At 39.9% G+C, this 11,500-nt stretch overlaps 1 protein-coding gene across 1 annotated transcript; it reads right to left on the bottom strand.

Moving 5' to 3' along the window:
• Positions 1-15: 15 nt before the first annotated feature.
• Positions 16-10,143, bottom strand: LOC111074564 (monocarboxylate transporter 13). Its single transcript, XM_022367379.2, has 5 exons — positions 9,763-10,143; positions 4,586-4,679; positions 2,345-2,572; positions 2,162-2,288; positions 16-2,105 (listed from the first exon to the last, which is right to left on the bottom strand). Exons 2-5 carry the CDS (start codon positions 4,674-4,676, stop codon positions 590-592), a joined length of 1,962 nt encoding a protein of 653 aa, XP_022223071.1. The 5' UTR covers positions 4,677-4,679; positions 9,763-10,143; the 3' UTR covers positions 16-589.
• Between the last annotated feature and the right edge of the window lie 1,357 nt (positions 10,144-11,500).

The raw sequence follows: 11,500 nt of genomic DNA, 5'->3' as shown, positions 1-11,500 counted from the left end.
TTCCATTCAAAACTCTTACAATAGTTTTAGTGAACCGTCAGATAATTGCACAACAAGTATTCAAAGGAATTCCTGTCAAGTTGATCGTCGGACTGCTACAGACATTTTAATGAATTAAAAATACCCTTGTAATGTCTAAGAACTTGAAATACAAATTTCAATCTGGGCTTCTTCGCCATAAAAGACAATACAAATAATTCGAGTAGATATGTATTTCCTTTTTTTCAATTATATTTTTTGCTCATTTTTTTAGTGTTTCTTTTGTTTGACATATTTGTAGAAAAAATAGTTACAAAACTCTAGCTTTCTCCGCTACACACTTGCAATCCATCCAATCCGTCCGGGTTTATTCTGCCTAGACTATAAATATATTGGTATTAAGTAAACAATAATTGTAATAGTTATACAATATTAAATTAAGACTTATCAGTTAGACGAAAAAGATGCTGGAAGAACCAAATTAACAGTTTCAAATGTGTTCAATGCTCTCTTCAACTCCTGACCTGATTTTCCTGATTGGCTAAACTCCTCCTCCATCACTGTTTGTACGCTCTTGAAAGCTTAACATCTAATTGTACGTTCCCCCCTTTCAGTAACCTTCAACAGCTTCCTCGTCGATTTGTGCCTCGAGTTTCTCCTCAGCTTTGGCCTTGCGTCGCTCTATCAATGGCATGAAACTCCACAGGCTGGCCCCTGCGAGTAGCGTTAGTCCCAGGGCGTGGAAGAGTGGATTGAAATCTTTAACGGCCTCGGACCAGTAGGTACACAATGGCGGGCCTACCAACTGAAGAAGCCCGTTGACAAATAGACTGATTCCGTAGGACGATGTCAGGCGTTCTGTGCCAAGCATGTCTGCCATAATGACTGCGGTGATTCCCACATAAATTCCGGAGGCGAGGCCAAAGAGAGCACACCAAAAGCAAACCGTCCCGTAGGAGGAGGCAAATGGCAGTAGCGTGAGGGAAAGACCCGATATGGACAAGCCGCCCACAAAGTACCAGGTCTTGGGAATGAATCCCATGTCCGAAAGAGCTGAGCCGCCAATACGGCCAATTAGGTCAGTGGCGGATACAACAGAGAGAAGGTAGGCCGCCAACGATTTATTGAAGCCCCTGGCAGCGCCAAAACTGGGCAGCAAAATTATGAAGTTTGTGTAGCTGATGGCATTCGTCGAATTGGAGATTAGTATGACCAAGTACATAGGATCTTTGAGCAGGCTGAGGTCGAAGAACTTGGACCGCTGCGAGGACTGCGTCTTTCCCTGAGTGTCGTTAGTAGCCTGGGCTCTGTCTTGGCCAGTTGTGGCACCTGCTGATCCACTGCTGCCTGCCGAGCGCAGTGACAAATGCGATGAGAACTCCTTTGGCTGAAAGGACAACGTGCTGCCGTGATACGGTGTGCTGATGTACAAGAAGCTGCTGGTCGAAGGGGAACGCTTCGACAGTCGCGACCTTGACAAATTCCTCAGAGTGAGCTTGGAACTGGAGCGACCCTCGGGCACGGCGTACAGCGATGACTGCGAATTCAGTTGGCCCGGCGTAAATGTCTGATTTCTTTGGGGCAGCCTCACCGGCGTGCTGATCTTTCTCGTGCGCGGCTGGAACTCATCACCGGGCTTTGCGTAGCTCTGGACAACCGCCTCCGAGGCACTTCTCACGAACTGCTGCTTATCATCGTCGGGCAGATAGAGCGGCGATGGTGGCGAATTGTAGGGCAGCAGCTGCTTGTCAGACTGCTCGTGGTTGATTGCTGTTTCATCGACATTCTCGAACTTCATCACTATTCCGATGTCTTCCTCCTCGGGTATGTCGTCTAGTGCCTGGCGAGCACGGGGCACTCGAACCATGTGCTGTTCCACTGGCTCGTAGAACAGGGCAGCCACAAAAACGTTCAGTGTGATGCCGCCCATTATTAAGCAGGAGCCATGGTAGCCGTAAGTCTCCAGCAGCCAGCGCAGTAGAGGCGGCAGTATAATGCTGCCCAATGCACTGCCCGAGATGCACAGACCGTTGGCCAGTCCGCGCAGTTTTACAAAGTACGACGTCACAATATACACTGTGGGCGGAAAGGATAGGCCAGCGCCAATACCCACCAGAACTCCATAGCTAAACGACAAGAAATGCATAAATTTTGGAAATTAAATGTAATTCGGCGGTCTCACCTGATATACAAATACTCTATTGACGATGCCCAGAAGGACAGTATCATGCCCAGCGACGCTGAGGCGCCTCCCAGCAAGGTGACGGTCCGATATGAATACTTCACAGACAGAATACTGGATACAGGACCTAGCATGAACAATCAGTGAAAACTGAAAAGTTACAAGGGACAGATTGAAGCTCACCCAACGAACTGTAGAGGAAGTAGCATATTGCCGGGATCCATGAGGCCTTTGTCGTCGTCGCATTAAACTCCTCAACAAACTCAACGAAGAGTACCCCGAAACTCTTGATTGTGCCAGGAATGAGTATGTTGGTTAAGCAGGAACCAAACAGTACTAGCCAACCCCAGCCACCGTCGGGCGGCACCAGATCGTACTCTTCGCTGTCATCTTTCTTGTTGAGTAAGCTAACTGTGGGGCAATAGAAGAGAGAGTTAATGGATTACTCAAAACGGATTGACGTTGTCTCTACTTAACTCTACTCAAGCTCAAGTGCAATAAAACAAAATCGATCAGTTACATCCCCTTAGAAAACTGTCTCTTTTAACCATCCTCTGACTACACTACTCGACAAAACCGAACTTTTTTTTTCCTCAAGGATCCAAACCGACTTTTTCTGATAGATATGGGGCTTTAAATTTTTTTAAAGAATTATGGTTTTTTTTCTATGGCAGAACTTTTTTTTTAAGAATTTTTGAAGTCTGGTATTTTTTTTTTAAGCTTTTTTCAGAGGTAGCGCTTGTTTTTTTCACATAACTCTAGTATCTTTCATCTGGTTGTTAAGAACTTTGCTATTTTGAAAAGGTAATTAATACAGCTAGAAGTAAAGCCCAAATACTTTGTGATTTCAGCTTACCGTCTGGGAAATATAAAGCATTGAAATGCAAAAATGATGATTTTTGTGCGGTATTTTTTACGAAATTTTTACTTTAAAAACTCAGGAAAAGTCGAAAAAAAATTGTCGAACAAGGGTTGTACATTTGGTACCTGATCGCGTTCCTTTGTTCCCAATGGGCAGTTGGGCTCGCAACCTTACAAAAGGTATTTTTTGTTCATTTTTTCCATATTTTAGGTTTGGTTAAAGAATTTTAGCTCCAAAGTCTCTCCATAGATATTAATGAGCGATACCTTAAACGACGCCAAATTAACGCACCTATACACAACAAAATAGAGAACACAGGATATAATTTTTTTTCGACTTTTCCTGAGTTTTTAAAGTCAAAATGTCGTAAAAAATACCGCACAAAAATCATCATTTTTGCATTTCAGTGCTTTATATTTCCCAGACGGTAAGCTGAAATCACGAAGTATTTGGGCTTAACTTCTAGCTGTTTTAATTACCTTTTCAAAATAGCAAAGTTCTTTACAACCAGACGTAAGATACTAAAGTTATGTGAAAAAAACTATCGCTACCTCTGAAAAAAGCTTAAAAAAAATACCAGTTTTCAAAAAAAAAGTTCTGTCATAGAAAAAAATAAAAATATTATCAAACCATTTCTAAGCCCCAAATCTTTAATAAAAAGTTCGTTTTGTTCCTTGAGGAAAAATCGTGTTGACCAGTGCTATCAATTCTCTCTTAAAGCTAAACTAACGTAATCTTTGCTTTGCCTCCGTTTACGCTCTCGAACTGTCGCTTCACCCTTTCTCGACTTTCGTTATCTGGCCTCGTCAATGCTGCCGCTGCCATAAATCAAAATACAGTGATTGCTCATGACTTGGGAGGTCTTTCATTCGAACTACAAAAAAAAAAAACGAATATTTACTGTACTAAACTAATTTTTGCACAAATATCAACTTTCCGGTAACAAATTTTGTATGTTAATTTTTTTTTGATTAAATAACGTAATGTTTAAAATATTTCAAGTTCCTTAAATTTGTATATCACCAGCCATATACAGGTATTCTTGGATCTTTCAGAAACACAAGTTTATAACGTCGCAATGTGATAATGGTGTACATACTCAAAAATGGATCTGCTTACAGAATCAATCGAGTGCGCCCGATGCCACTGTGTCCCAGGTTGCCAAATGGAAATGGCTTAATCGGTGCTTGACTGATTGATCCTGGTCTGGATCAAAAATCTGTAATCATTTGGGGCAGTCTCCTACTCAAGCTTCTACATTCACAGACTACATACATAAACCTACATTACGCTGCGAGTTCACGGTAGAATACATATCTACATATGTATGTACATACATATGTATAAGGCTATGCGGGGTTATTAGATATGATTGATAGAGATAATCGATCAATTACGATAAAAAATCTAATTAAGATCCACCTAAATATTCAGAAATCTCTACAAGCAATCATTACACGGAAGGATTGTATGGATGGTATTGTACAGCCTTAAAGGTTTCTAATTTGTTAATAATGGATGTGATTCTTGTGATTGATGTGGTTTTTGTGGAGTTTACTGACCTTTTTTATTACTATTTTCATTTTTGGCTCCATTTAACTTATGATCTTTGCTGTTTGTTTTCTGTGTACTTATAACTTTTTCCTTATGCATGGTCTGTAAGAAGAGAAAGAGATGGAAAAAATTTTTTTTGTTGTTGATTGGCTTGTTTGTTGGGTGTAATGGAAGCTTAAGAACATATGTAGATCGTGTCTTTAATTGGTTTAATGTTAGTGGAGGGCTATTATTAAGATCCACTAGCCATTATAAACATATTGCAGAACGAAAAATCAAACACATTCTGGATCAGGATGCCTAATTGCAGTCTAGCCTTCATCAAATTGTAGGGGAGAGAACTCCAAAACATAAACATTTATCCATGGTCCACCAGAGCTTCTTCATCCATACATTTATATGTATGTATCTCGTGCTCTCTTTCTCCAAGTGTGGCTTGGAAATGAAGGGTTCCATTGTTTCCATTTATATATGTACATATGTATATATGTATGTACAGCTGTGGTCATGGAAATAGTAAAACTATTTTTGAGACACTTTCAGTCTTTCAAATTGAACAAGTGATATCCTTTTTTAAAGCCACTTTCCAGGCATTCCAAGCATTAGCACCCTGAAAAAATCCCTTTGCATTTGCATTCCATCTTCTTGTTTTCATGACCTAAGAATGCTGACTCGACTGTCGCTGATTAGGGACATTTTGTTGTTGTTTTTGTTGGTCCCAAATTTAAAAAGTGTGGCTATAGGAAAGAGTTTAATGTACATATTCGTGGACAGCAGCCGCAGAGCGTCGTTTGTCCCGTCGCATAGGAGGCCATTTCCTGAACGGCTATCGCAGAAAGTAAATGAAAATAAATTTTTGTTGGTACTGTAACAATTTCAAATTCAATTGGCTTGTCTAATTGAAACGCGTTGGAAGCAATTATGCGAGTTTCCATTTAAGTGAACGCGAGGTCTAGCCTCTAGAATTGATCATATATTCTTTTTATCTCTGTGGCGCTCTCCAATTTCGATAATTGAAGGAAAAAAGGCTCTTGAAGCGGATCAATCCTACTAAATTGTTGATTGTGCGCGAGACAAAAGGAAAACAAACAATAAACCAGTTTAAGCATGACAGACTTTTACGTATTATTAGCAAGCAATCTGTGCGACATTTGCACTTACATATATTGGTCCATAGCCGCTCCAATATCTGGTTACGAATAGATGTAATATATGTATATATATGTATGTGAGTACAGCTATACGTTTGTAAACAGAAAACGAGAAGGAACGTGTGAGTCGTTTCTGGGGACACGACTCTACTTATACCCGTACTCAGTCAGTATATACATTATTGAGCTTATGATTTTTTAGAATTTTAGAAAAAAAAAAAAATTTTACATTTTACATTTTTTTGCTACATTTGCTATCTACATCTACATATACAATGTATATTTTACATCTAACATGTAGATTCTAGATGTACCATTCATATTCTACATCTCCTCCGCTAGGGGTTGCTCGCGCACTGAACGCGGCAGAGTGTGCGAGCGAGAAGGAAAATGACTTGCGTTGTCGTTTGCGGGAGGGGGGACAGGGGAAGCAACTGAAAATTAATTTCTTCATTCTGGCTATAATTATGATCCGATCTGATTCAGATTCGGCAATCTGGTAGATATGGGCATTTTCTACGATACTGCGTTTTTAGTTTTATCGTATCTTTAAAACTGTGCCTGCCACAGATTTTCGTCCTTTGTGGGGGCGGAAGGGGGCGGGGCGAAATTTTGAAATACACTTGTAGCAGTGTGATATCACATAAGTCTGGAAACAAAATTTGGTTGCTCTAGCTTTGATAGTCTCTGAGATCCAGGCGCTCATCAAGACGGACAGACGGACAGACGGACGGACAGACGGACATGGCTATATCGACTCGTCTATTGATGCTGATCAAGAATATATATACTTTATGGGGTCGGAAACGTTTCCTTCTCTGCGTTGCACACATCCACTTTTACCACAAATCTAATATACCCCTTAACTCTTTTTTGAGTACGGGTATAATAATACATTCCTTTTGAACAATTGCCAACGTGAAAAGCGCAACAGCTGTGAGGAATCGATTGCATACAATTTGAATGGCAATGCATAGTTTTTGCGCTCCTGTGTACACCTGTGCACGTGTTCCACTGATTCGATTTTCTAATTTTCGAAAAATGTAATAAGCTAAAAAACGCCGCACCACGAACCATCCCATCCTCCCGCGTCCATTGTGCCCAATGTCTGTTGCCAACGGCTGATAACACTACTCAACAAAATTGAACTTTTTATTTAGGCTGTGAACCAAAATGACTTTTTATACCCGTACTCAAAAAAGAGTTAAGGGGTATATTAGATTTGTGGTAAAAGTGGATGTGTGCAACGCAGAGAAGGAAACGTTTCCGACCCCATAAAGTATATATATTCTTGATCAGCATCAATAGACGAGTCGATATAGCCATGTCCGTCTGTCCGTCCGTCTGTCCGTCTGTCCGTCTTGATGAGCGCCTGGATCTCAGAGACTATCAAAGCTAGAGCAACCAAATTTTGTTTCCAGACTTATGTGATATCACACTGCTACAAGTGTATTTCAAAATTTCGCCCCGCCCCCTTCCGCCCACACAAAGGACGAAAATCTGTGGCAGGCACAGTTTTAAAGATACGATAAAACTAAAAACGCAGTATCGTAGAAAATGCCCATATCTACCAGATTGCCGAATCTGAATCAGATCGGATCATAATTATAGCCAGAATGAAGAAATTAATTTTCAGTTGCTTCCCCTCCCCCTCCCGCCAACAATAACACAACTCATTTTCCTTCTCGCTCGCACACTCTGCAGCGTTCAGTGCGCGAGCAACCCCTAGCGGAGGAGATGTAGAATCTAATTGGAACATGTAAAGTCTACATGTTAGATGTAGAATATACATTGTATATGTAGATGTAGATATCATACGTAGCAAAAAAATGTAAAATGTAAAATTTTTTTTTTTTTCTAAAATTCTTAAAAATCATAAGCTCAAAAATGTATATACTGACTGAGTACGGGTATAAGTAGAGTCGCGTCCCCAGAAGCGACTCACACGTTCCTTCTCGTTCTGATAGATTTCGGGATTTAAATTTTTTTTTTTTTTGTCATTTTTTTTAAAAAGAATTTTTAAAATCTGGTTTGTTTTTTTGGTTTTTTTCAGAGGTAGTGCTTCTATTTTTCAAATAACTTAAGTATTTTATATCTGGTTGCAGTTCTGAAAAGCTGACAAATGCAGCTATAAATTGGACCCAGACACTTTGTATGTGCAGCTTAACGCTTGGAAGATATTACGTTTTCAAATTTCATAATTTTGTTGGGGTATTTTTTTTTTCGAAATTTTGACTTTAAAAACTCTGGAAAAGTCGAAAGAAAAATAATTCTTGGCATGCATTTTTTATTTATATATTATTTTAAAAAATTCCTTAAGAAAAAACTAAACCATAAAAAAAACATAATTCGTTAAAAATTTGTAAACCCCGAAATCTATAAGAAAAAGTCATTTTGGGCCACAGCCTAATTGTCGTGTTGACTAGTGTAATAGGTACAGAGTACGCATGCACACCATTCCTGCGCTACATTCGAGATTCTTATGCGATTTCCTTATGCGGTGTACACTGCTTTTCTTCTTGGAACCGTTACTATAACTCCCGCAAAAGCACAATCAGTTGTAAAGATAAGCTTCCTAGTCCGTCCGGATCGAGTTGGACGATAGGTCGGATCACTCTTTTCGGATAGTATCAGCGGCGGCGGTGGTATATGAGGAAATTTTCCCTCCCAATCGAGTTCCTGGAATAATTGCATTTAATAACGTTTAAAGAGCACCAAAACGGGTCGGGGCACCGGCTTTGTTGAGACAGGTCACAACTGTTTCGGAAACTACGAAGTGTTTCTTAAGCAGGTAGCGCCGTACGCGGCACAGACAAAGTCTCCAGACATGCTGACGACGCGATGACTCTGCATAGTCTTTTGTCGGATTTGTCACAACTCGAACAAAGGGAAATGCGCCTTAATGGCCATCAGCAGCTGTTTGTTATCGAAAGCATTTGCGAAGCTTGGACAAGGCGGAAGACACATTGCATTTGTGCCGAGTGCATTGGCCCCGACGAGATGCAAACGTCTTACGATTATGAGCACTACAAATGCATATTGTATATATGTAATACATAAATATATGTATACATATACACATATATGTACATATGTATGTATGCATATGTAGACTAGATTTTTAAGTAAAGCACCCAAGCAGAAAATTATTTCCATTAATGTTCCAGCTGTTGTCAGGATGCAATGGAATTGAAAACATTAGCACAGATAGCCGAAAAGCAACGTTCATTTAAAAACGGGAACACAAACGCACCAAAAAATTTCGACTCTTGCAATTTTCGGCTCAGTGATAATCAACTTAGCCCACACAACGGGTAGGTGGTAATAAACTGGCGACAAATCAAGCGGTTATTATCCCCCCATCGAAGTACAGTCCCCATACAATAAACGGACATGTGCGAAACATTGACCCACATTGGCATACATTTTCGAATGAAAACAAAATAAAAAAAATAAAGAGCGCAAACACGTATTTTTACTGCGATAGCAACTCATACAGCACAAACAACACTGCCTCCGCACAGTCGCAGAGCCACACGATGGAGTCTATCCGCCTAGCACTCGGGAAGGGCGTATCGGGGCCTGGCCTGCAAGTACCAACAACCCATTCAATGGCTGTCCACGAGTGAGGAAGGGGGAGGGTTAGGGTTACGGTTACGGTTACTTCGTCGCTTCACGGAAGGAAAAGGAACCCGTCTTGCCAGAAGAACGCCCACGGAAATTGGACTGAATTCGTGAAGCCAAAGGCGAAAATGCGTTGCCCCACGAATGCCCTGTTGTTATTGTGGTTCAACGCCCTTGAGGCTGCGACTACTGGCCGCCAAACAAGATAGAATGCACGATTGGAAGAGGGAAGGAAGGGTGTCTGAGATGTTGCTGGGGCAAGGTAATGGTTTTCCATTTCTGTTGTTGTTGCTGTGTACGGGTATGCGTCAGCTGTTCCAAGGTATTAATTGATACCTACATACATATACTTATGCATGTACCTTGAGATGTTTTTTATGGTGTGTCTGTCGAGAAAAAAGCCCACTCACCTTAAATGTAACTGTTTAGCTAATGTAAATTCGTCTTGGAGAGGGTTGTCAACACCCACAAATACACACATGCACATACAAACATAAACTGACGAGACGCACGTTTTTTTTCTTTTATTTTGAATTGGGTTGGTTGGTTGGTTTGGTGTTTGGCTGTTATTGGTGTCGGCTGTTACATGACACAATGGTCATTCGGCTCAATTTTGGTAATTAATGGTGGCAATGTGTTTTTGCTTTTGCATAGAAACGTATATTTACAAAAATATTACACTATGTACACAATTCTATACTTATATTTGTTCAAAATATATACAAAAACAAAACGTGAAAAACGAAAGACCCGTCCGTCGATTTCACGCGCACCACGCCATCAGTGTGACCGCGGATTTATTGATAAAATATACCGTCTGACCATCAAAAATATACCGAAATATACCTTCTCATTTTTTAAATATATACAGCGTAAATATACCAAGGAAATAAATATTTCTCTGCTAAAATTTCAAATTTTGCATTAAAGCTAGCAGAAATGTCTTATTTGTGTGCGCTGTGGAGCTGGAGGACGATAATGCACACCGCAATATTGGATAAATCTGATCCTGCGGGAAAAAAATGCAATCAACATGGCTCTCAGCTCCTTTTAAATGATTAAAATGAGTACATACCGGGTATAACATTAATAAATAATAATATCCATACATTCGGTATTCATTCGACTGCTTTAATTAATTTTAATTTGTCTTCATAGCTGCACTTTTGTAGCTGGCTTGCACTTGTTGCATTAAATTTTTAATGTGTGTGTGTGTATGTGCCTTATGGACGACGAAAGATAGAATATTTCGTAGCAGGCGTTTCGCAGACCGGTACTCAGTTCCGAGAAAAGGCCATTCGATACATACTAGAAAAGCAGCCGATGGTATTTTCCCGTCTCGATCGGAACATTGAAAATTTTCATCTTCCGTCGTCTAATGACACAAAAACACACACAACACACACACATTAAATATGGAAGGAAACAAGTGCAAGCCAGCTAAAAAAGTGCAATAATGAAGATAAATTAAATTTAATTAGGGAGTCAAATGAATACCGATTATATGGATATTATTATTTATTAATTTTATACCCGGTACTCATTTTAATTTTTAAAAAGGAGATTAAAACCATGTTGATTGCATATCTATCTTTCCTGCAGGATCGGATTTATTCAATAGTGCCGTGTGCATTATCGCCCTCCAGCTCCACAGCGCCCACAAATAAGACATTTCTGCTTACTTTAGCAATACATTTGAAATTCAAACAGATTCCTGCTTGTAAACAAACACCAAACAGTGTAACCGTAGAGCATACATTTTGCCAACTTAAGTCACACTAGGCACCGAGCGGAATATATAGCACTGTCGGTCGACTGAAAATTTAGCGCGTCTGAGTACTAGGCTTTTACAAATAGAATCTGTAAAAATTTCAAATAGTGTATTAACTATAGACGGGGAACTAGAATTTTAGGGAAACATTCTTCCAACAGGCGAAAAGAAACTTTCAGCTTATTAAATTTGATATATAGCTAATTTGATGATTATGTGCAATACGGTTCAATGCTTTTCGGTCCAATTTGGGAATCCTCAAAGCTCGTGGAAGTCCGAAAAAATCTCTTTCCAGTCCTGTTCTGAGCTAGGAAACTTTAGGAACTCCCCATTAAGAACATCGTACAATACAGGAATTGTATCCTTTAATTTATAGA

The sequence above is a fragment of the Drosophila obscura genome, unplaced genomic scaffold, assembly GCF_018151105.1.
Source record: "Drosophila obscura isolate BZ-5 IFL unplaced genomic scaffold, ASM1815110v1 contig_46, whole genome shotgun sequence".
NCBI classification, from domain to species: Eukaryota; Metazoa; Arthropoda; class Insecta; order Diptera; family Drosophilidae; genus Drosophila; species Drosophila obscura.
Note: the sequence above shows the minus strand (reverse complement) of the source record. Positions and strands in the feature narration are given on the sequence as shown.